The 27,985-nt window shown below is 48.7% G+C and overlaps 1 protein-coding gene across 2 annotated transcripts; it reads right to left on the bottom strand.

The window, feature by feature from the left end:
- Positions 1-38: 38 nt before the first annotated feature.
- slc2a4rg (SLC2A4 regulator) lies at positions 39-27,960 on the bottom strand. Of its 2 annotated transcripts, XM_076166916.1 has the most exons (9): positions 27,470-27,960; positions 26,151-26,383; positions 10,769-10,869; positions 9,558-9,796; positions 7,775-7,875; positions 6,879-7,152; positions 5,478-5,609; positions 5,002-5,129; positions 39-4,630 (listed from the first exon to the last, which is right to left on the bottom strand). In XM_076166916.1, the coding sequence occupies exons 1-9, from the start codon at positions 27,737-27,739 to the stop codon at positions 4,519-4,521; spliced, it is 1,590 nt and encodes a 529-aa protein (XP_076023031.1). In that variant the 5' UTR covers positions 27,740-27,960; the 3' UTR covers positions 39-4,518. The 2 variants fall into 2 exon arrangements, with proteins under 2 accessions (XP_076023031.1, XP_076023032.1); XM_076166917.1 differs by lacking the exon at positions 5,478-5,609.
- Positions 27,961-27,985: the final 25 nt, after the last annotated feature.

Genomic DNA, 27,985 nt, shown 5'->3' with positions numbered 1-27,985 from the left:
CCAAAGAGAAGTCAAGGTTAATAACAATGCTGACGGCAAACGTCTTCCATTCAGATTTATTTTCTTTCTGTCACATTACATCACATAGATCACATTATCAGCATCATACATGGTCATCCATCTTCTCAAGCTCTGGTCATAGGCTTGACATTCACACAAATACTCCTTGAGTGCACCACTCGTCAGAAAGTGCCTTCCTCGCCGCGCGTCGGGGCTTCTGATGAGAGCCGGAGGAGGCCGAGCCCACGGACGCTACGGGAGAAATCTGTCCACCCTCCAGAGACGACCCAAGGCCCACGTCGCTTTAAGCGCCGAATCGCGTTTACATTTGGAGGCGAGTGAAACCAAATCAGGCTTAGATCATCGGTGACTGAGAGGGGAAACCGAACACATAAAACCCTTCAGTGTTTTATCTCCTAACACAAAAGTACAGCAACAAAAAATGAGCGATGCTAAGACATGCAAAACAAAAGAAAGAAAGAAAAGAAACTCCAAATCAATCAGACAATCAATCAATCAATCAATCAATGAGAAAACAAAAAAGCAAAAGTGAGTTTTAACAGCAGCCGGCGTGCGGCTCAGTAAAAACACAACAGGAGGAAAAAATGGTCGTGGAGAAGAAGAAGACGAGACGCGACGGACGAAAGGGCGACGATGAAGACGAGACACAGTAATAACAGTAGAGGAAGCAGAGTGGAGCTGCCATTGCAATGCATTACATTTGATTTGGAAGGGAATCCATTGGCTTTGCTGCTGCTGGGTTACACACACATACATACACACACACACACCACACACACACGCACAATGAAAACATTCGAGAAAAGCAGCAACATACATTTTGACATATTTGGAAACAAGAAGGCTGTTGTGATGCACATTTCAAGGGTTTTTAGTTTAGCTTAATAGACTGGGTAAAGGCTTGGGTGGGGCCACAGTAAAGCTGGAGAGCACGCGGGGGAACGAGCGAGGATGGAGAACGGGTGGGGCCAGAGGGAAAGAGAGCGGAGGAGAGGAGAGGAGAGGAGGATGTCTACTACACAAAAAACGACAGGAAGACACCGAGGCGTGCTGTCTGTTGGAATGTGCGGGGCAGGATGACGCTTCGTCTAACCCCGACGGTCAAAGGTCAATCCCGCCTAACAACAACAACTTTAAACATCGCTACCACCACGACGATAACAAACCATACACACACACACACACACACACGTCTCAAAATGTTACTATTTGGCAGAGGGAGAAAGACAGGCGAGGAGCGACGGCGTGAGCGAGGGAGCTGCGCCCCCCTCAGGCGTCGCCCGGGAAAGCTGCGGTTAGTTTGTGTTCAGTTTTCTATATAAAGCGTCTCATTGCACAAAGTCAGAGTGAAGCAATACTGCGCGGTGCTGTGATCTGATATGATTGAGCCGAGTGGCGACAGATGTCTGTGGGTGTCTTGATTATTTTTTTTTGGGATGCTGAACTCAGGACGCGCTGCAGGTTCACGTACGCGCTCGCCGCCATGACAACCGCCACACGGCGACACGTCCATGAAGGTTTTTACATTCAACAGGCGTTTGTTTTTTTTGTTTTTCTCCCCTTTGCCTCTAAGCTACAATATACAGTCTTTACATGTTATGTTCACTTTAGCTTCTCCACTGACTTTCATTTTCATTTTTTTAAAGAAAAAAATATTCAGAGCAACTCTACTGTTAAAAAGAAAAACTTTCCTTTTCATATATCAGAGTTAAAACAACAAAGAGCACGACGATAAATGAAGAAGAAGCCTCGCGGTTCAGCCTGACGTTGCATATGTACAAGAAAAGCCCTGAACTGCAGATACGTCCATGTCGTCACAGTCACGACCCCGCCCGCACCCCCCCACCCCCCCACAGACCCATGACACCCATCATCTCTCCATTGCCCTTTTAGGAAAGGTCGCCAAGGCAACTCTTGTGCCCCCACAGGTCTTTCTTTCTGCGCCCGTGCAACCGAGGAAACACCCGAAGGCCTCGCGGATTGTCACGGGGTCAGTTAAGTGCAAATATTTTGGAGGGAGAGAGAGAGGGAGAGAGAGAGAGAGGGAGAGAGAGAGAGAGAGAGGGAGAGAGAGAGAGCGTGTGGATCCAGATCCAGACGAGGCAGAGAGAGTGAATGACACTAAACTAAATGAGGAGGAAGCGATGACATATTCTGAAGAAAGATTGTAAAGCATTTGTCACCCCCCCAAAAAAAAAGGGAACGGCAAAGTGACGAACTACAAAAGTACCACGCTGTACTTCCCAGTACCTCACACACACAAACACACACACACACACTACTACTACTAAACCTTGAGGGGGGGTGGGGGGGCTGTAGCCCCCCTGGTAGTCCTCATTGATTCCATTGGGCGAGGCCCCGGCCCCTCCCCGTCCTCGCCCCCTGAAGAGAAGAAGAGTGTGCGTGTGTGTATATAAAAGGTTGTGTGTATAAAAACAGGTCTTTGCAGTGCAGGTAGTGCAAGTTTAGTTACGTTTCAGTAAGACCTCTTTTTTTCCCTCTCTTATGTTCTTGTCGTTGGCACTTTGTGAAGTTTCTGAAAATGCCGCCATCCAGAAAAGAGCTGGAGACAACGTGCGCGTGTGTTGCTATGGTGATGGGCGTTTGGGAGAGGGGACGACTACATTCAAAAAGCTGGTAACAATCAAAACAGCACAAAGATCATCAATCTCTTCAAAATATACATCTGCCGCCACAACTCTGCAGGCGAAATGTAACGATGACGTCATCTGCGGTCCAGTTCCCACGTCAGCACAGGGGAAGCTGAATCCGAAGGGGGAGGGGAGAGAGGCAGGGGGCGGGGTCTAAGAATGAAATGCTGAATCTAAATCTAAAAACTAATCTATTGATCACAAAACGCTGAACTTCCATAAAACGCTACCCACGCTTTAAAGGCTGAAGTCTTTGTCCTCGTAACTATGACGACAGACAGGTCGGCTAAGAGCGCAACATACTTCAAGAAGGTTACATTTTTTAAGATAATCCGCTCTTTGAAAATGTCTCGGACAGCAAATTGTTACAAAGACGCGCCGGTGAAAAATTTTGTAGGAATTCTCACTAAAAAAATCTCCCGTCTACATTTTCTCTGTAAATCTTACAAATCCGCAAAATGGATTTGAAGATTTCGCTTTGGTAAAACGTTTCTTTGTACCCTGATGTTGCTGCAGGCTTCATTTTGAAACATTTTCCCAGAGTGAGACATTATTTTAGATGCTTACAAACAAAGATAGACTAAAAAGTGGAAAAAAAAGGATTTCTCTTCCTGGTTTGGTTTTATATAAAGAAGTGCTGCTGGTTTACGTCAAACTCACGATTCCCATAAGAAAGACCAATCTGTTACTGAGCAGTGATTGCTGAGTTACTGCCTCACCCACCCACACACACAACAGTGACATCAGGTGGAAGTTTCACCTTTTCAGGGCCGTTTGTTTCATCGCTTGATTATCATTCATTGTGGTAAACAATCGTTTTTTCCTTTTAAAGAACGACAACTGTCAAATATAAAACTTGATCAAAAAAAAACGCGAGCCTTATCTAAAACACTGACAGACGGGACGACGGGACGCCGCTGTCCCGCTCGATTGCACAGTTCAACTGCTCGGTTTGTCTCAGCCAGGAGTAGACGCCGAGAGTTCGTACGAAATAACAAATCCACTTTTCCCGAGTGTCCGCTGCTGTCACAGTGATACAGTGAAACTCCGAAAGACGACTAATTTCTTCAAGGTGCATATTTAAAGGGTATGAGGAGAATGGAGGGGGGGGGGGAGGGGGGATGGGGTACACATTTTAAAGAGCTTTCAGGAGATTGGAAAAAGGGGGGGAAACGTTCGGTACCACTTGGCTTTAGGGGGGATTTGATGACGTGAGTGTACACTTGTAATAAATACGCGCGTCTGTCCACGGAACAGGTGGTCCAATCTGAACGATACGCGGTCGACCTCAGCTGATGCTCAGCGAGGGTCGGGTACAGATGTTAGAATGACACGCAGGTTGGAACCGAGCGGGGGCCACTACGCTGTCCCACAGGCGGTGACAGTGGGCCGGCAGACGTGAGGACAGAAGCGTCCCTAAAGCGTCCTGATCCGTCCCCCCCTCCCCATCAACAGTAGCAGTTACAATGACACAGAGCCAAAAAGCTTATCTGCAGTCTTTAACGAGGCCTCGGCAGAGACCAAAGTGAAAAAACATTTTTTTTTATCAGAAGGTTCTGAATCCAACATAAAAGGTTCTTTTTTCCATAATCATCAAGAGTAAAAATGTCTCAATCTTAGAAAAAAGTCTCCAAATCTGTAAAAAGTTCTTTTTCACTTTTTCTTGCTGAATTTTCTTGTTTTTTTGTGTTTTTCTGTCCAATGTTTCTGTTATTTTGAGGGGGAACTGAGAAGAGCAGGGTGGGAAGGAAGAAGTCTCCACCCTTCGCCCCCCTTCCTCCCCCTCGCCACTCTGACATCATCTCACGGAGGAGGACGAGGGCGAGGACGAGGAAGGCAGACGGGATTAGTCGGTGAATCTCTGGCAGGCTTTCTTCCAGCGACAGGCGGTGCACCACATGTCTCTCTTCTCCATGCCGTACACCTTTCGGCACTTCTTTGCCTCCCCGCGGGGTTTCCTTGGTAACAGCAGAGATGACACGGGGTGAGGACAGCCAGGCAAGACCACGATGGCAAATACAGTACACACACACACACACACACACACACACACACACACAAACACACACACATAGTGTGAACAGGTGGATGATTTAATATGACTGCAATCAGGCTGCTATTGATTATGTGGATGTCATTCACAATGATGTCATTGTACAGATGTTTAGTATGATCACAGGGAGCTACAATCACTGCATTTGAAAACAAGGCCAGTGTTTCTGTATCAAGTGAACACAGTGACATAAGAACACAGACAGAGAGACAGACAGACAGACAGACAGACGCACACACCCATACACCCATACACACGTGCATGGCGGCTGCATACCTGGTTCCCGGGGTGGCCTTGGGTGCAGGTGTGATGACAGCGTGGTTCTTGGTAACAGTGGTGTGTGTGCAGGCCGCCGGCTGTCGCTTCTCGCCGATGCAAACTGTCCTCACGTGAGTCACGGACCCCTGCGGAGAAGCAGAGAGGTCGTGAGGAAAAGACGGCTGTGCCGGAGACGACGTCTTCACTGGCTTTATGTGAGTGATGGGGACGGATGAGAGCTGTCTCACTGCTCAGACGCTCAGACAGACAAATTCGTACCCCGTCGATACAAACTGCACTTACGGTTTGACTTACTTTGCTATGATCATTATCAGAACAACCAGTGGGTGGAGAAAGCAACGTCCTCTCAGCAAGGAGACAGACAGATACAAACAAGACAACAGGACCAGCTCAGGTGTCCACTAATGGAGATGGGATGGACGCAATGAGAGAGTTGGAGTGAGGACAAACACGTGAGACAAAGCCTCACTCACCGGTACGCCTTTGAAAGCAACAGGAGGGGACTGCCACGACACGCTGACGCCGTCCCCCGTCCCGCTTCCAGACCCGCTCCCATTAACACTGGCCGGCTCAGGACCCGCAGGGACGCTCACTGGAGCGGTGGCCTGGAACGTGGACAACAAGCAGGGGCCGAGGAAGAGGAGGAGGAGGAGGGACAGCGGAAGACGGGGGGGAAAGGAGGAAACACAGAGGAGATCAGATGGTGAGTCAGAGAGAGAGCCGGGAGCTGGGAGAGTCTAGGTTGGTACAGGGCAGCTTAACCAAGACCAGCCTGAGGAAAGGGAGAGGACGAGCGAAACCTGGGCGGCAAGTCACCGGCGGAGACGCTGCTTCTGTATGCTTGCAGCTGCGTCTCGTGTTGTCATGGTGCCTGTAAGTTCACTCGTACACGCCGAGGATTGAATCTGATAACAAATGTTACACACAAGTATCCAGCTGGAACTTCCACTGTGACCTCTGCAGCCATATATGGTTTACTGCAACAACATGGAGGCAAGAGAAGAAGAGAGGGGGTTGGAGGTTGTTTGAACGTTGGAAAACACGGCGGCGATGTCGAATGCACATTTTTGAACTCGTGCCAACGCTTGATTTCCACACCCGTGGAGCGGCATTACCGCGAGCACAGCTTGAGTGTGTTTACACACAACAAGAATGGCTCGGTGCGAGGTGTTGTTTACCCTGCTGGAGGGAATCCAAATGTGCAGCGAGCTCCTGATCCGCTTCTCTGTTCACGGCTGCTGCTTTAATTGTGATCATTTCCTCCCTGTTAAGTGTTCATAACTGATCTGCCGACAGAAACAAAGGCATAGAGAAAAAAAAGGCCTGCATCCTGTGCGCGTCTGCGTCGCAGCAGTGGTGGCGGCGGCTGAGCTTCCTGTGGAACAATGAGGCCATCCGGTGCTGGAGAAGCTTTTAATTTGAAACCGCAGCGGCAGGAAGTCTTTAATATGCGTAAGCGGCGATTAAGGCGTCCTTACAGGGAGGCAGCAGGTGCAGGTGCAAGCAGAACACAGAACAGAAAGTTCTCAACACCAGCAAAACTCACAGAACGCAACACCTCCAGCTCTTTGGTCGAGTTGTGCGAAAAGAGAAATCAGAAGACGATCGCCTGCATGCCAGGGAATGTGGATAAAAAGGGGGAAACGTAGAGCGGAACACAAAGAGGTAACAGAGAGTCGTAAAGCAATGTTGTGTCTGACGCACAGCGTGGGGGCGCCGTCATGGTTTGGCCTCCATCCTGAAGCAGCAGTGACCCCCCGCGGTGAGGCTGTGATGCTAATGCATGTCATCGCTGCGTGCCACAAATCTGCTGCCAAAAACGCTTTCACCACACACTCAGACCCACTCGGCGCAGGTGTTCTGACTCGGCTTACCTGGTAGGCGTGGTCAGTGCGGATGTGGCAGAGCGTGGAGGGCGCCGACTGGCTGAGCAGTGTGGGGGCGTGGCTCTGCAGGCCGTTCACGCTGATGTGCTCGGAGTGGGGGACGTCGCAGGGGGGCAAGGGGAAGGCGGGGGGCGGGCCGGTGGTGGTGGGCGAGGTGGGCGTGAGGCTAGACAGGCCCTCAGACAGGCTGTCCATGTTGACCTCGATCTCCGAGTAGTAGAAGTCCTCCTCGCCGTCGCTGTAGTCCGAGTCGCAGTTCCGCCTGAGCACAGGTACAAACATGACAGAAGGCATTAGGAGGGGACGTGTTGTGTTATGTCCTCTTCCAAACAGCAGGGGGCAGTGAGAGCCTGCATGTACCAGAGCTCCTCTAGTAAACAGGCTTGTTGTGATGTGACAAGCTGAACTTATTGTGCATCTTTGACGCGCTGAAACACTAAATATGTATAATGTAGGTAAATATGAGAGTTATTCATCAGATGGACAGTGTAAATAACTAAATACTAAATAAGAGTCTCTCTAATACTCATGTATTGACCACGACAACAACAAACATGGCTGCATGGTTCACATAAAATATCTAATATGTGAAATTGAATGTGCAGCAGGAACAACAAGATAATGAATTGAACATTCTGACGACCACAAACATTTCATTTTATTATCTAAAGCACAAGAAGTTTGAAGAATGCAGCCAATCGTTGATGAAATAACTACAAAATGAAGCTGCTGAAGCCCAGAGGAGCTGAAGCTTCTCACAAACATCCTGATAGGTTGGAGACTACATACTCTGCCAGTTCTCTCTCATTTTTCCCCCTCTCCCTCCTCTGTGTGTGTGTGTTCAGTTTATGGTCTTGTCTCTCCGTGTGTGGCTGGTAACTCACCCCAGGTGGACGGTGCGGATGTGTCGCTGGATCCCTGAGGAGGTGCTGAGGACCTTTTCACAGTTCTTCCATAAGCACTTGAACATCACCTTCATGGAGTTCTGAAAACGGGAACACGGGAACACGTCAGACACACACTCTGGTATCTGGAGTAGCTTTAACACTGCAGGTTTAGACCGCTGTGCTGTGAATCCGTCCCTCGATTACTCACGAGGACACTTTTTGAGTATTACACAGGAAATAGCGGCTTGTGTGTTGTCATGTTGTGTGTGACGGCCCTTTGCGGGGGAGCGATCGACGCTCTACAAGGGGCCAAACACTACACCTCATTACAGAGCTATTAGAGCAGCAAGCCTATAAAAATAGACACCCGACACGAGACAAGTTAAGACACATACAGCATCGAAGAGACAGCGAGAAAGAGAGAGAGAGAGAGAGGGAGAGAGAGAGAGAGAGAGACAGGGACGGCAAAGGGACAGCGACACTCTACACCTCTCACAGGAGCAGAACGCCCTGGTTGATGGATGAGCAGAATAAAGGCCGTTTATTGACTTCTTTCCGCTGTCTGAAAATGCCACAGACGACGGATTGGCGGGTTGTAATCCGGGATGTTGCTAATGCTTTTACACACACACACACACACACACGCACACGCACACGCACACGCACACACACACACACACACACACAAACACACACACACACACACACCACACCACACGTGACCTCTTGTTGACCTCCTCGCTTTTGATTTGATTTAAATTAAACCCCAAGGATGCACGCTTCAGTAGACGGTTACTGTTACTGCTTCTGTTACTATGACAGCTGCCAGGAGACGGGCCCCCTTTTTCCCATTTCAATTTGTTTTCTCTCTTCTCATATCGAGAGCTGGCAGCAGTCCGCCGCGGGCAGGAAGGGACCTGCATCGCGCCGAATGAAAGGCAGCGGCGGGTGTGTGTGTGTGTGTGTGTGTGTGTGCGTGCGTGGGTGTTGCCATTTAACAGCCGCTGGAAAAAGGGAGAGAGAGAGAGAGAGAGAGAGAGAGAGAGAGAGAGAGAGACGGAGAGAGGGAGGGATTGCGTTAACTCTCCGACGCCCTCTTGAGTGGGTCCTCATTGGTTGCCGCTCCCTGTTGCGCAACAGCAACATGCAATCACACTTAAGTGATGCTGAGTGGATCCTGATCCGCTGAAACAACGTTCTACATAATCTGACAAAACAAAACAAAACACTTAATCCGCCCAAATGTGTTCTTGCGTCTTAACGGCATTACAGTAATAAGTTCCTAATCGTCCTCTAAACTCTCTGCTTGCACCTGACACACTGCGGGTGAGGCCTTCGGTGTCACTCTACAGGTGTAGGAAATAGGAGGATTCATTTTTTCGTGGATCTATAGAACCTTTCTTTTCTTCTTTCTTATTGTTACTTCCTCCCCCGCGTGGTCTGCTTCCTGTGCCGCTGCAAACCAGCCCACCTCTTCTTACGTTTCTATAGGCTGTTTGAAGTCGAGATGTGAGAGGAACAGAAACAACCTCATCATCCCCCCAGCTACATCAGGTCAGGCCTCATGTCTTTGGATCTGCAGGTTATTTAGATTCTTGGGATGTTTCTGGTAGATTTCCTCCAGTCCTCACAACGTTGTTATGAGGGAAATAACAGAGTTGTGACTCCAAAACTGTCCTGAATTATTATCTTATGCTACACGTGTGAAAATATGAAAGAAAATGGAAGAATGATTGACGGGACCTGCAGCTGAAGTGTGCCTTCGTCTGCGTTTGGTTACCTTTCGCTTTCGAGGTATGGGGTCCTCAAACATGAAGTGCACGCTCTCCGCCGCGTCCTCATTGACGTCGTCGCCCTGGGACGAGAGCAGGAAGTTCTTGTTGGTGTCGTTGGAGAGCGGAGGAGACGGTGTGGAGGGCACCGATTGGTCGCTGGCGTCCCAGCTCCAGTTGCCGCTGGTGGAACTGCTGTAGCTGGCCGAGAGCACGTCTTTCCACCCCCTGCTGGCTGGCTCTGGAACTGCGACGTAAAGGAAATCCAGGGACGAGATGAGAACACTTGGCACAACAAAGTGGTTACCACAGAGAAATACAAATGAAATGACAACATAATTAGACAAAATGCACAAAACTCCTGATCCAAATCCCACGCTTTGTTTCTAAAATGGTCATCAAAACACAAAAATCCATCAACATCATGAATCAGTCTGTATATATTTCCATTAGTGTTCATTTTCATGTTGAAGATCTGTTACATTAAAGACTCAGCACAGCAACAAAGAAGCTGAAATATGAAGTAACAACTTCATATTCAAGAAATAAAACCTTGGCCAAAAAATAGCTGGATCACAAATATTTGAGGTTATGTTTGAATCTTTTCATTCTGACAAATATCATTAAATGAAGACCTGGCTGTTTAAGTATTTGGAAGCTTGTTTAAAAATTGGTTTGACCTGCAGGCTAACACAGCGGGGTGCCATTTTGGGAGGCTCTTTCGCAAACCAACTGTAATTTGCTGTGGCTCTGTTGCCGCCTTGACCCTATTGGTGCAACATGACGCTGCACGGTGGCCTGAGTGAGAACACAAACAGTCGCCTTGCCATAAAAAAAGCTGCTGGGACTTTGACCGTCTGGCGAGGTTGGCATGGTGATGGCAACCACAGCAATACGAGAAAAGAGCCGTGGTGAACGGGTCAAGGCTGAGCAGTTGGAATGAAGTGCTGGTCTCGGGTAAACACTTGCACAGAGATAAGAAGTAACTGCTGGCTTGGCGAGATTCCCTCCCACAGCGTGAACACAGAACACACACACCAACGACTCAGCAGCTCTGTCGCTAAAAACAAACTTCAGGCCGTTTATTGTGAAATTTCTCTCACACTCTGTTTTCCAGCCTCTCCTGAATAGAGCGGATGGTTTACCCTGCAGGTGTGTGTGTGTGTATGTGTGTGTGTGTGTGTGCGTGTGAGGCTGAGCACGGAGGACAACAGGTTACCTGTGGGCACAGCGGAAGGGTGGAGCACCAAAGGTGAAGTAGACAGTGAGGTCAGGACGGCGGCAGCCATCACTTCCTTATCAGCGTGACCTGAGGGCTTCCTGCAAAACACACAAATATGCACAGTGATCACACAGAGACAAGTCATGGTGGAGATCATCCCCAGCGCTCCCGTCTTCCCCCTCACCTGGAACTCTAATTCAGCTCATGCGCTGAGCCAAACCAAACAATAAACAGTACAAATAGAGCAATGGAAAATTATTTTCCATTAATGGCCCGGCCACATCCCTGGAGAAGCTATAAATCCCCCCAAAAAACTGTAAATGTGAGGTTAAGATGACTTTTGGACGACCCGCCAAACAAATATCCAACAGAAGAAATAGCTGGAACACAGGGGTATACACGGATATATGGACTTCTTGGGTAAGGCAGTAACAAAGTGTGTGTGTGTGTGTGTGCGTGTGTGCATGTGTGTTATGGAACGCATCCAGAGTTGGAATGGTGTGTGGTGTGTTCATGTGCTGCTTGTGCAACATGGTTTAAAGAGCAGCAAGGGAGCGAGCGAGAGAGAGAGAGACAGAGAGAGAGAGAGTGAGAGCGAGAGAGGGAGAGAGAGGGGCCTTTTCCTTCCTTCCTGCTCTACTCACCCCATGCTGAGGACACAACACTAATCCTTAACTTTATTTACACTGCACACTGGAACCGGCAGAGCACTCATTCAAAACACAGACACACAAACAAACACATACAGCTCATCAATCATTTTGACACCTGGAAAATCTGTAATTTACATTCTTCACTTGTGTTCGCTATCCTCAAAAGGCAGGTATGAGGGAAATGATCAAAGGCAAGGCCACAAACACGTCCACATTTGCATGCCACAAAGGCGGAAAAAGAACCCAAAGCACCACATACAAATTTTGCTCACAAATAATAATGAAATGCACACAAACACACGCAGCATAGCACACAGACAACTCGACACAGGAGCAAAGCGACGCCTGTAGCTTGAAGAGCTTCGTGCCCCGCCCCCAGACTTCTCTACTACACAACCAGAGTGAACTGGTTTGAGGCGCGCACTCAGCCAAGCCCGGAGCCCTGGCAGAGATCCACTCCGGAGTCTCAGCGCGCACACGCGCACACGCACACACCACCAAAACTTCACCTCGGGAGCACTGACACACGCGCGCGCACGCGCACAGACACAGAAGAGCAGTGGAAGCGAGCGGGCGTACGTGTGAGCCGGCACACGGACTTATACTCGAGTGTACTCAAAGTGACTGTGGACACGGGAGACGGAGAAGTGTCTTCGCTGCCGGGGAGACGTGTTTGCCCGAGTCGCGCCACGAAAAGGAGGAGGCTTTATTTCAAGACGCAGGCGTGTACACACACACAAAACACACACAACCCGAGGACGCCCGTGACTGACGATGGTTCAAATAAAAGATGGCGACGCGCTCATCAACATATCAAAACACGGGAACGCTGAACGCCGCCAGGGTCAGCTGACGAAAGAATGTATTTACAAAGTACAGAAGGAGGAGAAGAAGAAAAACGAGGGACACGTTTCAGCTGAAACAGCAGATGTGCCCAGAGGAAGGGTTTTCTCTCCCTCTCTCTCACACACACACACACACACACACACACACATATATAAACACACAGGCTGGACAAGAGATAAAGAGATAACGAGATTAGCCGTGTCCTGTTTCACTCATTAGCCATGTTTTCAGCACTAAACAGGGCAGACCAGGGACACGCTTGAGATTTATCTTTTGGGTCTCTATCCTAATAACATTTTTGTGTCGTTTCCTCTTCCTGTGGTCAACGTCGACACACTGTTGTCCGCTTAGCACAACAGTTGAAGGAACATTGCTTCCAAATCCAACGAAACACGACTTCTTGCTCTGTGAAGTCGACTTTGGGCCTCTTTTTTGGGGCTTTTTTGAAATGGAAAAGTGGTAGACTACTGGCAAAAAACGGCTAGTCATAAATGTGTGTGTGTGTGTGTCAAGGAGAGAGAGACACACAGAGGGATACCAGCACACACTAAACCCTAATAATTTAATGCGTAACATCTAACCACCATCACAATTTCCTGACATTGAGCAGCTCTTCCCTACGTCCGCTTCCCGGCAGTGTGTGTATGTGTGTGGTGAGCGGTAAACAACGCTAATAACACGTCTAAAGCCCTCTTTCCCGGCCCTCCGAGTAGCGTTTGACTTGCATCCACGCCGACAGCGGTGAAGCTAATTTACTGTCGCTAACAGATTGACTTTGGTATCAATGTTTACGCCGAGTCAGAGGCAGATGGCCGCCACATTCTGCCACCAGGAAGCTTCGCTCGCTTGCTCGACGCACGCACGCATACACACAACAGCTCCAGTGTTCCCGCTCGGCGTTTACTTTCCACGAAAACAATGCAGCACGCAGATACTCCAAACGATGTGCTTCAACTCTCATCTGTGTGTCAAATAACCGTGGAGCTGTTCGCTGTGGCGGGAGGCGAGGGCGTGAGGCGGCCGTGCGACATTTTGGAACGTGTTATACCGCCGACGCCTTAATTTAGCAATCTATACTGCTGTCAGCAAAGTCTATCTGTGTGTGTGTGTGTGTGCGCGTGTGTGTGTGATGTTTCAAGGGCTTTTCGGGCCAATACCATGTTACATTTATGGCAGCTGTTAAATCTAATGATGCCATGGCGAGGACAATTTAATGTAGTGTAAATGGAACCATTCATACTCACAGCTGTTAAGTTTACTATCGCCGACAAACTTGTGGTTTATGTGACAGGGACTGCATCAATGGAGACGTCTTACACCACAGCTACCTGTGTGTGTGTGTGTGTCTGTGTGTGTGTGTGTGTGTTCTTGTGCATGTACGTCTCTGGGTTTTGAGCATTGGGCAACCTAATGTACATGCACAAACAAAACCATTCAAACCGAAACGCTCGCCCTCTCTCTCTCACTCACTCACACACACACACACACACACACACACACACCCACACCACCCTCTTTACCTTCCTTCCTCCCTTAAGTTGCACTGGCCTTGGCTCGGCCAAGAACCCGCCCCTCTGGCAGAGCGACAACATGCCGGCCAGCTAAAGTCAACAAGCCGGTCCCAGGCACCATAGAGAAGGCGAGTGAGAGGGAGAGAGACAGAGAGTTGGAATGTGTTTGTGCTGCTTTTTGAAATGGAACATTTTATCAATTGGGAAAAACTAAACACACCTTTTTTATCAGTCCTCACAGACAGAAAATTGGATATGGACACTTGAAACAGTGTGTGTGTGTGTGTGTGTGTGTGTGTGTGTGTGTGATGTTGCCGTACAGACCCACCCACCCCCCCTCATCCTGCCCCCTGCTGTTGTTGGGGAAACGGCCGGGCCTGCCCTCTATATTTAACACAGCACCTCTCCTCCAGTTACCAGCCCGGCACAAATCCCCGGGATCTGCCTGGTTTAGGACACACGCTGCTCTCTGCGCACGCCCACCCCGAGGACTTAGAACCACTAACACATACACATACACACACAGACACACATGTCACACACATTGTTAACAACATGACATGTTTATTACTGATGCTTTCAACTTCTTATGATGCATTTCCTCTCTTTCTACCCTAATCTAATCCCTCTGCCTCGCTGCATGTGCAAGATGTGAGGACGACGAGGGGGGGGTGAAACCAGCAAATTTCATATTGTTTTGAGTCGGTGGACCGCAAATCTTTTCCATTTGTTTTCAGACTGATTTGTATTTAATGTAGCCGAGTGTGCTCGGTGGAGCTACGGCGGGGATTGTTCGCTGCCAACAATAATCTCTCATCTCCCTCTCAGTCCCTGTGGTGCTTGCTCGCTTTAAATAGCACTCATCCATCCCCTGTGATCATGTGATCAGAAACAGCCATCATGTGTGTGTATCAGTTTCTCTCTCTGTCGTACACAAACAAATGCCAAATCCCCTCAGTGTGGCAGGCACACTGTGACATATGCGAGTGGAAAAAGCAGGAGTGATGTTTCCCATCATAAGACAGCTTTTCGTTAATTCTTCTGTTAAACAACTTCGCCCTGTCGCACGTTAAGAAGGAACCAGTGGATGGCTGAAAGAGAGTGAGCAAACGCAGAGAGAGAAAAAGAAAGAAAGAAAGAGACGAGGCTGACAACCACAAAACCACAGCAGCATTGTTTACCATAGATATCTCTATCGCTCAGGTTCTGGTGTACATCGTTCGTTCGTTCTTCCCCCCCTTTTCCCCTGAGACGTTCTGTTAGTAGATGAGACCGCGCATCTGCGTGTGCGTGTGTTTGTTATCCTAAAGCTTGTCAAATCGCAGACCAGGCCAGGTGAAAACATGCCTCGTCAGTGTCCGCATATAAGTGGGAGTCGTCTCGTGCAGTCAAACTTTAATGATGTTAGAATAGTGACCAGACGATTAGAAGCAACGTGTTGTTGATGACTATGTTCCTAACAGCTGTCCATAACATCCATACACACTAATAATAGAACACCCATCACTGTCTATAGCACCGTCCCTCCCCCATCGCTCTGCCCTGACTCCACTGTATTACATAATGTCCACCCTCCCTCCTGCCCTCACACTCCCTCGCTCAGTTGGCAGGCAGATGGTCAAGAGCAGCGACTAACACTTTGCCCAGCCCTTCACAGCGATGTTTACCACTGTGATCCTCTCTGTCGTCTCTTTGTGCGACACGTGAGGAATATACGTGTACAGTATTCGTGTAAAGGCGCGAGCCAGCAGTGGGTCGAGTTTTCACTGCACATCAATCACTCACGCATTACTAAGCAGCCTATACACATGTTGGCCCTTACGTAAGGCTTGTGTGTGTGTGTGTGTGTGTGTGTGTGTGTGTGAGAACCCCCTGGAGAGGGAGAGAGGTTGTTGGGCAGGAGCTGAGGCTCTTTAATGTGGGCTGTGAGTGTAATGGCTATTCAGTCCTGGGACAAAAAGCCCTCTCTCTCTCTCTTTCTCTTTCTGTCTCTCTCTCTCCTGATCCGCAAATGCAATCAGTGGCCTTAGGGCCCAGCATGAACACAGATAGCTTTGTTCTGACACAATAATAGAGGGTAGCCACCGAGCAATAAGGCAAGATTCCCCCCGTGATGTCTGCTCTCTACCTCCACGTTGTGTCATTGTGTCATGTACATCCAACAATGTACACGCGACCTCAACAGCAAAGGAGGGTATCTACTGTCTGGTGCTCTGAGAAAAAGCCTGGACGCAGGACAGGCAATTAATTTCATTTGACTGCAGGCAACACAGCGTCCTGTTAGACGTCCCATGTCCTCGCTGCCTCACATGGGGACATTGCGGGTCAGAGGAGCTCCACAAGGGTCAGACTGGTGGTGGGAAATGGCTGAACCTTGGTGGGTCCTTGGTGTAAAAGAGATAACAGATACTTGTGTACACATACACGTCCACTCTTTGCCGTACTGCACATAAACCCTCCCGGCGAGGCCTTGATAAGCTGTATCTGCTGGCTGTGGCCTGACTTAACCCTTTCCTCAGCTGTCAGCACACAGGGACACAGGTACGCAGTTACATAAGAACGATTTCCAGCCTCGTTTGACAATGTGGTAAGACGGCGTGACAACACAGTACGATTGCTCGTGTCGCCGGGCAGACTGGCTGCTAGCTTTTAGGAGCTGCCATCACTTCGGGCATCCAACTTTTAGTCGCCTCCTATACAACTGTTGCTTCTGGGGAGAAAGCTGGGAAGATTCTCATCAATAGAGGCTTTAGTTTCCCCAAACAAGATGGCTGCTTCGCTGCTCCCTTATCATAACACTTTTTCATTCAAGTTAAGCATTAGCGTAGCGAGACGGGGAACTCAGCCGAGTCGTGTTTTTCCGTTCTGCTTTAAAAACACTTATCCCAACCCCACACATCCATTCAAATATATTCAAATACGTCAAAATAATCCAAACACTCCGAGGACCGGCTCATGCTTTGCCTCTTCTCCTTCAGGAAATATGAATAATAGTCTTGCTCTGTTTGCCCCCTTGTGTCTTCTGTGTGACTGTTCATTCTTCTTAATGGACTTTATTCTGTATTCTGTATGTATTGAGTGAGACACGCAAGCCTGAAAAAAATGTTTAAAATGGTGGATGGAGACAGACGCGCTGGTCAGTTGTCTGTCTTTACTCTCTATTCTCTTCCTCATTCTTCACTTCCCACTCCTGCCTGCCCTCCAGATTCACCCTGCTGCCAACACAAGCCGGAGCAGGCCCTGGTCTGGTTTCCTGTGTTTTGTCAAAGCAAAGCGTCGGCGCTCCAGAACCACCCTGCCCCTCTGCTCCCCGAGAAGCCAAATATCTGCAGGGTGCAGCAGACGGAGACGGACGGCACGGCAGCCGGCAAAACAAACTGATCTGTATCTGTTTCATGAAGAGGAAAGTGTGGGAGCCAGAGCTGGGGATGGGAGAGAGAGAGAGAGGAACGAGGTGTGTGTGTGCATACGCCAGATTTTCCTCCTGACTCCTCCCACCCAGATGTGCCAAGGAAGCAGTGTGCTCTTAAAAATTCATATCTGCGTGTATGTGTGGTTTTTGCAAGACTGCGAGGGGTGTGTGTGTGTGTGTGTGTGTGTGTGTGTGTGAAAGACAGAGAAAGAGAGCGAGAGAGTTGAGCATTGCATTGTGGTGTGTGTTGTGCATTCGTGTAGAAGCGGTGATGGAAACAAGAGCGAAACAAATCACACAAACAGACCTTTGGTTTACCTTTGAACAGCCTTACAGCAGTGAGCATGCAGCCTCTCTCACACACAAATACACACACAACAGTTGACACAACATAAAATATTAAAGGACAAAGGTAAAAAGGTTTTGCTTTCAGCTGTTAATTGAGCAGTGCTGACTAAATGTCACTGCTTTAGCATATTGACGCATCTTTTAAGCTGTAACTTGTAATATTTACGTGATATCTGCCTGTCAAGTGTGTTGGCGCGGAGAGGATCAGGGATCAGGGATCAGACTTCCTGACAGCCGATATGATAGCGGGAGTTGTGGCGAGCGGCTCTCATATTTCTGATGTTGTTTTCTGAATTGTGTGGGCAAACAAATCGAAACACTTTGCCGAAATGGGGAACTGGACTCTAAAAAGGCCAGCAGGACATTCAACAGATTGTCTGTGTGTGTGTGTGTGTGTGTGTGTGTGTGTGTGTGTGTGTGTGTGTGTGTGTGTGTGTGTGTGTGTGTGTGTGTGTGTGTGTGTGTGTCTGAAGCCAATTCCCAACCGTTTTTCCAGTTTGCCAGGCAAAAAGAGGGGGTGTGACATGGCAGAATGTTCCAAAAAGAGCACTCAAACTTTGGCACGAGTTGCTGGTTCACGACTTCCAGAGCGTCTGAACCATTACCAACTTCAATCCATATGAAGTGTATTGTCAGTGAGAGCGGTGCCTTTCATTTCAGACCACAGCCTCCATCCTGCCTACTCATTAATACAACATCAAAATGTCATTACATGCATTTTGAAATATTTACGTGCCCCCGGTGGATCCTCTGTGTACACAAACAGCAGAGGGAGAGGAGGCCGAGGCACGACCGGGAATACGAAAAAGGCAAATGGCCCCTCAATCACCCCGCCACGCCAACAATAGAATAGTTAATAAGATGAATGGAGGTAATAAGAGCGCATCATGGAAACACCGGAGAGATGATGACGATAAAACCAAACGCCTGCCGAGAGGCGGCGGCGGCGGCGGCGGGAAGAGCGAGAGAGCGGCCGTGACATCGGAGAGGATATTAAACCGTGACGGCTGCTTTTATTATTTCACAAACCTGCTGAAATATGACGGGCTGGCCTCGCAAAAAAAATAAAAAACGCAGGGAAATGTGGGCGGGGCGTGGGCGGGGCTTAACCTGAGGCGCTGGTCATTTTAGGAGATGGAGGAAAGACTCTTTCACTCACTCACGGTTGGGGAGATGTTTCCACACACAGAGCAGCGTGCTGGCTCAGGAAAGAGGCCTGCATTGTGTGGCTGAAGTGCTTTTCCTGTGTCAGGCCTTTCTGCAGCCAAGTCCTTTCATTCTTGGACCCACAGAATCAAAAACACGCACGCACGCACGCGCGCACGCGCACGCACACGCACACGCACACACACACACACACACACACACACACACACACACACACACCAGCCCGTCTGCTGCAGAACACACAAACATATCATCAGGTAACTTGCATGTGCACGTTATTCTGGGAAAGGCACAAACTCATCTGGTCTGACTCATGTTGTCATCGTGTGAGCTCACACTGTTCACTCATTTACACACACACACACACACACACACACACACACACACACACAGGACATCCAGACAGGCACGTATTTGGCATCTCCTCTCCATCACCTCTCCGCTGTTCTTCAGCAAATCTGACCAGATGGAAGCGTGAGCCGGACGCGAGGCTCAGACTGAAGTGAAACCAGAGAGTTGAAACAGCTGCTGAGCACGACTAGAAAAAGCAGAACACACACACACACCCACACACTGGTCATCATACAGAGATACACTTCACTTGACCCTTCTCTTTGCAACACTCTTTGGCAGCTTCAAAAGGTGAATTCTGCTGTGACTTTGGTTCTACCCTGCTCGTTGCATGTGTGTGACCTTTAACCTTTTAGTGTCATGGCAAACAGGTGACGGACAGAGATGCGACCTTGTGTTCACCACGATGGACTATCTAGCCTCGTCGAGCGGAGAAGACTGAACTCTGTTGATATCATCAGTTTCGCATGCCCTTCCCTTTCTCTCTCTCTCTTTCTCTCTCGCTCTTCCGTTCTCCCCCTCTCGTGTAATTATGGCGAACAAAAACACAGTGTAAACACAAGCTGGTGTGTGTGTGTGTGTGTGTGTGTGTGTGTGTGTGTGTGTGTGTACAAGTCTACGTGTGTGACCGTTGCGTTGACTTCTGGTTCAGACTGGATTGGGGCAGATCAGACAGGAGTGAGACAAGAGAGAGAGACGGAGGGTGGGGGGGGAGATCTGTAACTGGACTCGAAAAAAAATCCCCCCAAAAAACGATAGAGCCAAACCTCAGAAACGATGCTGGACAAACAACTCCACACCAGGGAACAGAGTGAGCGCTGGTGATCAGACAGGAAGGGGAATTATTGTGAAAATCTCTGTGAGGAGGACGAATCTGGGCCGGTCGCCGTGCAGGAAGATAAAACGGAGACGCTTTCAACCTCTGCCTGGTACAATAATCACCACCTTATCGTGGCGGCCGTCTGATTGATTCAGAGGCGCGTGTGTGTGTGTGTTTGCCACTGCCACACACACACACACAGACACATACAGATTTAAGAGGCTTTCGGTCACATTTGAACATACGACATCCGAGTGACAAAAAGGACATAAACCCCTGATCCCTCTGCCCCAGCTGGAGTTTTATATGTCACAAGCTGCTCTGCACATAATAAATCTTAAGATATACGGATACGGCAGCTATGACAGACACACACACACACTGGGGGTAGAAATACTGGTGACTCACCCGGCAGGCCGCTGTGCATACCTTGATATATGAGGCAATAGGCAGGAGGTGAGAGGAGAGTAGCGTTATTAGCATATCTGTGTTAAATGAAGCCTGACTAGCCGCTGTGGCCGCCAGCGTGAAATGTGTGTGTTTGTGTAAGTGAAGGACAGAAGCGGCTGAGAGAAAACACACCCACGAGATTCTATTAACTTGCGGAGCCGAGTGATTGACGGCCGGATTGATAGCCCTCCGCTCCGTCCTCTAACACGATTGGTTAAGGGAGCACGAGGATGAGCCATTACCTCCACACACACACACACAGACACGGCTCTACTGTGAGAGAGGCGCCTGTCACACACACACACACACACACACACACACACACACACATACACACATACACACATACACACAGAGCAGGAGGTTGGAGATATCGGAATTTGATGATTGTGGCTGTTTGGGCTTTTTATCCGCGTTTCGATTTACCTGCAAACATTGCGCAACTACGGCAACATGGGAATCGATGCGGCTGCACAATCCAACTAGCGACACGGCGACCCTCTGCCTCGTTACGCAGAGAAACACAGATGTCCGACATTCCTTATGATCTATTCAGGAACCTGCGTGCAATTATAGGGAGGAGAGGAGAGGAGAGGAGAGGAGAGGAGAGGAGAGAGGAGCCAAAAAGCTAAATGTAGAAAGTATATAAATATAAAAGTGAGCTAGTGACATTTAAACCAATGGGAGCCATTGAGTGGTGCACATAACAAAGTGTTGTGAGTTTCACAGACTCGTCTCTGTTTGCAGTCTGGACTGAATCTCACTGCTTGTCATCAGTGGAATGGGATGACCTATGTCGAGCGGTTGCGCAAGGCCCTGGCACTGAACGCATAGTATGTGTTAATCTGTGTGTGTGTGTGTGCGTGTGCGTGTGCGTGTGTGTGTGCGTGCGTGAGAGCGAGACAGAGTGAGAGCGAGAGAGAGCGCATAAGTGCAGGAGGAAGGCAAAGATGGGATGTTGAGGCCTTTTCGGGAACATTTTGCACGCAGCCTCTCTCGGCATACGGATCTGGTTTTGGATGCTATTTGCAGCGTCAGTGGAGCGTTGCAGCAGAACATTCAGAAGATTTTCCAACTGCTTAGCGCTGATTAATGTTGCTCCGACGGGAAGGAACAAAGCTGGCACACGTCGGCTTCGTCCACAGAATGTACAGTTTTCCATACAGGTCTAATATGGTGTCAGTGCCTGGGCCACTCGCAAACAAATAAGAATGACACGAGGCTTTAAACTCGCCTAACCGTGAAGAAATATTTACGATCGCAATCAAACATTTTGGCGTACGCGTCTTCTACTCTGAGCGGAGATGATTCCCAGTGCCAACGGCAACACGGCACTGATTTTCCAACCTTATGAATGGAAAAAAGTTGGGAAAACACTCAACAGTATCACGTCTGTGAGAAAGGGTCTGTTTGTGTTGGGCGGTGGGACAAAGGGAGGAGGAGAGGGGGAAGAGGAGCTCGCCTTTTCCACAGGAGCGCACTGGGACATCGGGGTCTTCATCTCCGCTGGATTTGAGCAGGATTTAGCTGGCAGCTCTTCAGATGGAGGAGCGAGAGGACGAGAGGAAGCGGGGACAGAAAAGGAACGCAGAGAAATGTCCAAAAGCAGCCTGGCAAGTTTCATACTGCACATTCTCAAAGCCATGGTCATGTAGACTACGGAAACAATAGATCTGATATTCGCCGACAGCTTCACAAACACCCCCCCCCCACACACACACACACACACACACACACACACACACACACACACACACACACACACACACACATTAAAGCTGACTTCTTAATCGGTGGATCAGGAGAACAGACGGAGATATAAAAGGAGCAATCAAAGATGCAAAGTGTACAGTGACAAACGACAAAGGTGTGTGTGAGCGAGAGAGAGAGAGAGAGAGAGAGCGAGAGAGAGAGTGAGAGAGAGAGTGAGAGAGAGAGAGAGAGAGAGAGCGAGAGAGAGAGTGAGAGAGAGAGAGAGAGAGAGAGCGAGAGTTACAGACGCAGGAGCAGAGGTGTAGTCTGGAGAACGGGCCAGGCGTCTCCAAGCGGCACTGAAGCCTTATGTAAGTGTGTATGAGTGTGGGTGAGAAAGTAATAAAGCATTTTATCACTGCCGGGCCAGAGTTGCACAAGTTTCCTCCCCTCTGGATAAGCTTTTTTTTCTCCTCTTCCCTTTTCTTCTTCTCCGTCTCCCGGGCCTGATAGCGGAGAGACGCATTCCGACCTACAGCGGGTACGACTCCAGCCGACGAATTATGTAACGCGCCAGGATTTATATGAGGGCGATTCGGCAGAAGGAACTTCTGGCCGCATCTACAAATTGCTTTTGCAAAAAAATAAAAACGGAGCAGACTGGAGAGAGAAAACATTCCTCCCTCCCTGCCCCCCACTCTCCTCCTCGCTTATGAAACCGTTTCTTCCTCTCGTCGCCGCAATGATTAATGTCTCGTTAGGCCATGATTCACACACACACACACACACAACACATGATCCGCACATTGCAGGAGATTCTTCTGGAAAGGCCCTTATTGCTCTTTGTCTTTGATACAGGAACCTCACGCCTTCGCACGTCCTCTCTGTCCTGGGCGAGACGTCGGGCCGTCTGCTTACATAGCGCCTACACCGCACATGCAACCCAGATCCTGAGGCTGACCTGCTGGACGTGCCAGAGGCCTCCTAAATGTCCTGATTTGACCTCACCCTCCCTCGCTCTCTCTCTCAGGACACCATTCAGCTGGAGTGACCTTTGACCCCACGGCTGTGTCAGACTGTGCAGGGCTGTTAACCCTTTGTGGTCTGAAAAAGAGGAAAGTAAGGGAGATGAGCTCAGCCACAGCGGAGCGGAGAAGCGTAGTGTGTAGAGTTGTAAAAGCTGAAACTGATTTGATTTTCTGATGTGATTTTATGTTCAAACCAAATCCTGAGGGGGAGCTGGTGAATGTGTCTGCTTCAGCGCGGTGTGTGGGGGGGGGGGGCCATGTCAGCAGTCTGGACGTGGGTTCAACATCACAGACTGTAGGGGGGGGAGGTAAGCGTTCCTCCGACTCTGACCTTCAACAACTGTCTGGGTGGGGGTTGGATGGGTGGTGCTGTGATGGTCTGAGGGGGATGGAGACGAGGCGTGATACAGTGGAAGGGACTGGAACCCTCCTGGTTCATTTTAAACGTCTGAGAAAAAAGGTCCAGGCAATAATTGTAGTTTTAAAGAAAAGATTACGGAAAAAGAAGGAATTGTTCAACACGCAACACTGCAGCTGGTCGCTCGGGTGTCTTGTTCATGCCGACTCAGTGATTTCTATTCATAATGTGTTGACCGAGGGGAGATAAGAGTGAAAAGCTCTCCGAGCCGAGACAAATACAGCCCCCTCTCCTCGTCATTACATCAGACTTTCCCTTTCTTGCGTCATTCAAACTGGCCCTTTGTTCCTTTATCAGCACGGCAGATCCCACGCTGATTTGTCTTGACAGGTAGAACGAGCTCATCTCGGGCGGGCGAGGGAGACAATCGGTGTCAGAGGAGAAGGGCGAGAGAGGGCCGGAGACCGGGGGTGTGGAGGAGAGAGGGAGGGCTTCTGTTTATGGTCTGGCTTGGAACGCGCTTGGATGAATATGCCTGTGTTTGTGTGTAGCAGTTCCTCTTCTTCTCCTACCAGAACTTTGCCCAGGCTTGCCTTTTGGAGAGTGACCTAGTTTGAACCCTCTGCAACTGGCAAAACAAGGTGTGAAAGCACCGGAGTGTGTGTGTGTGTGTGTGTGTGAGTAAGAAGCATTACACATGACGAGGGCTTCATGTAGAACACAGGTGCCGATCCGTTTCATAGCTTAGCCTTTTTTATCCTGTGACACAATGGCACGATTATTCACACTGGTGGGAACCAAAATAAAGTCGGTGGTTTGCTGACATGGGCCCAGGCAGAACACAGAGTGCAGTAAATACACACTGGGGTTACTACCACATATTGTACATGTGCACACACACACTGTCATGTCCAGAAAACCTTGACCATGACCATGATGTGACCGTTGCTTAGGAAAATAAGCATCTCACACAGCAAACCAGCAGCACAACAGCACAGACATGTAATTACGCAAGTTCATTGTAATTCTGAAATAACTCCGGTACAGCACGTACAGGATAGTACAGCTACATGTCATAAAGTTCTGACAGGTGTGATGGATACTAAGTGCAGCAGCATGTGAGTAAGAGGCTGTGTAAGGTGGAGCTGCATACATAAAGTCATATAAATCAAAACGGGAGTCCTGCCACGTATCACTGGTGGCTAAAGCAATAGGAGTGCAGTCAAGGTGGGTGTAGGGGGGGAATCTCTCGTCGCCAACCGCAGAACAAAAGCCAATACGAACATGAGAGAAAGTCAATGTATTGACGCGGCTGACACGTCCCGACCATAATATAATTTGACACGAGCACAGTCGCCGTCTGTGTGGCGTCGACTCGGAGCTGCGGCCGGGTCTCAGACCGCCTGCCTGAAATTGAAAAAACACAGATACCCACTTTAACACACACCCGCAGAAAAGCACACAGGCGAACCATCACGCTGGTTTCAAAGCGTGTTCAGTCTTGCGCGCTCCCAGAGGACACTCCCTCACGTCATACATGACCTGCTGCATGTAAACCTCACATGATGGAGAGAGAGAGAGGAAGGAGAGAGGGAAGCACGTGTGGACTTTAAAACCTCACACACACACTGTGCCTACTGTCAAACAAACAGCAGTGCCCTGTGCTGTGTACCAACACTCCAGTAACATTGATCATATCTTTAAACTTTTAGTACCATAAAACATTTTTCAATAATTGGACACTTTCCTAGATGGAGGAGCAGACTCGATGGAGGCCTCATCAGTATGCATACTCTCTGCACTCTATACTGCCACAAGGCGTCTGCTTTATGTATAACTGCAGTCTGACACAAGCACCGACACAGATTAGACACTTTGCATCTGACATTTAACAGTAGCTGATTATAAAATGAAGGAAGGAGCGCTCAGGCACCGCCTATAGCCTCTCCCACTCCTCTTCACTGTTACATAATCACTTATCAGCGCACAGGGCTTGGATCGCTGCATTTTCTGCTCTGTGCGAACGGAGCAGCTTGTTTGCACGTGTGCTGGACCGAGAAAGAAAAAAAAGATCCTGCACAACACCTTTTAAATATGCATGCATGTGTGAGATTGAAACAACGGTGGCGGGAACCTCTATTTACTGCTTTGCAAATAAAACATCAAAGTGCACCCTCACACACACAAAAGCTCCTCTTCCTGCCACTACCATGACTACAAGTCTAATCAAAAATGCAGCCGAGCAGGACACACAAAGACCTGACGTCCATCTGCTTGTTCCTGTCTGTCCTTTCATGTCATTTGTCAGTCCTGACTCATCTAACACTCTCACTCTCTTTGGCATATTTCATAACTCCTCTGGATGAAGCACCAAACATGTGGTCAGTTGACCGATACTCCCCCACAGCATTCATGCCCCAAACCACTGCACAGTTGTAGCCAGAGGGCAAATTCCATTTTTAGTGAAGACTCTATAAAGGACTTTAATTCGAGTTGAGGCGGAAAACTGCCTACGTCGCATGTATATTCAGCGCCACAAATTCCGCGTCAAGTCGCCTTTTGTATTGGGTCAGCAAAGGTCAGTAAAGGTTTGACGGCAAAAAAACCCTGTTCCCAAATCCAATGAGGCTGAGTTCACCTCTGTCAATTTTGTCTGATGTTTCTATTTTTCTGAAAAGCAGAGTTCCAGCAACAACGCCAAAGACGACCATAGAATGTAGTGAATAGCATTGAGGAGTGGTACCTGTTCCTGGGGACAGGGATGTGGGAAGAGGGGAGGGGCTGTCTCTCTGCTGGTGGTATGTTCTGTCCTTGCAACATTCTGAATCCATTGACCAGCTCTGCCTTCCCTGGGTTCCTGATGTCCAAGTGCATAAGGCTGCCTGGCATCTGCCCGTTGATGCCAGGGCAGTGAGTGGGACTAGCCTTCCTCAGGACTCCAGCTGACCTGGCGTCTCTCTGGTCCCACAGGCAATTCTGGAAAATCACACAGGAAAATATCTTCAATTAATCTCAAATAATATCCTTCATTGTAGAGGCAGTGTGAAACAGTGTGTCCCCGGGGCAAAAGACAGAGAGGGTGTTTTAAGATTCTCTGAAAGATTTCCAAAAGGCATAAACAGTTGTGGTAATACGCCTTGCCAAGAATGACTAAACAACAGATAATAAAATGGTGTAGATATGATAAGGAGAGTCTTATTTTGATTGATAGGGTGGTTATCAATACTTTATATGCAAATAGAGACATAAACCATGGCAACTACATATTCATCTGAATTTAACAAAACGCTGGAGAAAACTTAGAAATGAATAAAGCAAGCAAATTGACTTTTTTTATTCCAATTTTTTTTTTTAAATACGAAGGGATCAATCGCAAAAGGGGGTGTGGTTTTCTACCAAATAAAGTGTCAACAATAAATTATTGAATCTGCAAAAATATATGAACAAAAACACAACAACACGTCTTCAGCATTCACACAGATTCAAAAAGATTCAAACACATTTATTTTTCAAGTGTGTCGATGTGTGTGTGAGTGTGTGGGGAAGGGGAGGACAAAAACATCATAATCTGTTATTTCCATCCACTCAAACTAGTTTATTGGTGCTGTGCAGCCAGGAAGCTCTGCCACAAGCTCCGCCCCCAAAGTAATGGGGGAGGGGAGCGGATACTTGTTTAGAGTCCCTGCCCACCTTTTTCTATAAAGTTTGCGCACAGAATGAGCCGCCATTTAAAGCGATTTGTGTCTGACACAACTACTTACGAACAGCAGTTGGTGTAATGTGAGTTCCTGGCTGTAAAATAAAGCAGGCATTTCTACAAAAACCAGCGTAGTGTTAGTGTGATACCGGTAACGCGTCACATATATGTCAAATAGTGAAAATGTAACCACAGCTTGTGTAAAGTGCCAAACTCGTCATTTAGCCATGAAGCTGTGGCGTTAATGAAAGGTTAGCGTTAGCTGCGGGCTTATCTGCGTAAACGCCGCTCAACAAGGCGTTTGCCGGTTAACGGACCCGTGCACACACACACACACACACACATCACTGCCGAACGCCACTTACTTTTTCCGCGTCGTGCAATACTCCTCCTCCCGTAGACCGCCCGTTACCTTTCGGTGGAGGTTTCTGGCTTTTACCTTCCACCACTGAGCCGCCGTCCATTACTAACGTGTAAATGACGGGTCCGTTTGTGCACGCCGGTATGGGACCGCTTTGCTCCACGGCAGGGACCCGGCTATCGCAGACTACGGAGCGACCTGACCGGCAGTTAAAATCCGCACCGCCGACACGTATCCCTACCGACGACTTGTCCAAAACATGTCTGGATTCCATCTTCAGGCGAGGCGAGTGGGGACTAAAGAAAGAAAACCAGCTTTCTAAAGATTTTAGTGCAAATTGCTGGATACATTTAACAGGATTGTCGCCAGTTGATAGGTATTACTCGTGTTCTAAACTTCTACTTTATTCTACATGTAAAGTTCTCCACCACAGCCTCCACCACAACCCAGGATCTCCAAAAAGCCGCCCGGTCAGGACGATAACAGATTGTTTTGCCTCTTTCCTCCAAAAGAATGCCAC

The sequence above is a fragment of the Genypterus blacodes genome, unplaced genomic scaffold (assembly GCF_046128005.1).
Source record: "Genypterus blacodes isolate CSIRO-AG114 ecotype Tasmania unplaced genomic scaffold, CSIRO-AGI_Gbla_v1 ptg000156l_1, whole genome shotgun sequence".
Lineage (NCBI taxonomy): Eukaryota > Metazoa > Chordata > Actinopteri > Ophidiiformes > Ophidiidae > Genypterus > Genypterus blacodes.
This window is presented reverse-complemented; position numbering and strand designations above follow the sequence as displayed.

Coding starts and splice junctions, on each gene's coding strand:
- slc2a4rg (XM_076166916.1), bottom strand. CDS start 27,739: ATGGAATCCAGACATGTTTTGGACAAGTCGTCGGTAGGGATACGTGTC. Junction 10,870..26,150: donor ATCCCTGTCCCCAGGAACAG/GTACCACTCCTC, acceptor TGTGTTTTGCAG/GAAGCCCTCAGGTCACGCTG. Junction 7,876..9,557: donor CCATACCTCGAAAGCGAAAG/GTAACCAAACGC, acceptor TCCCGTTTTCAG/AACTCCATGAAGGTGATGTT.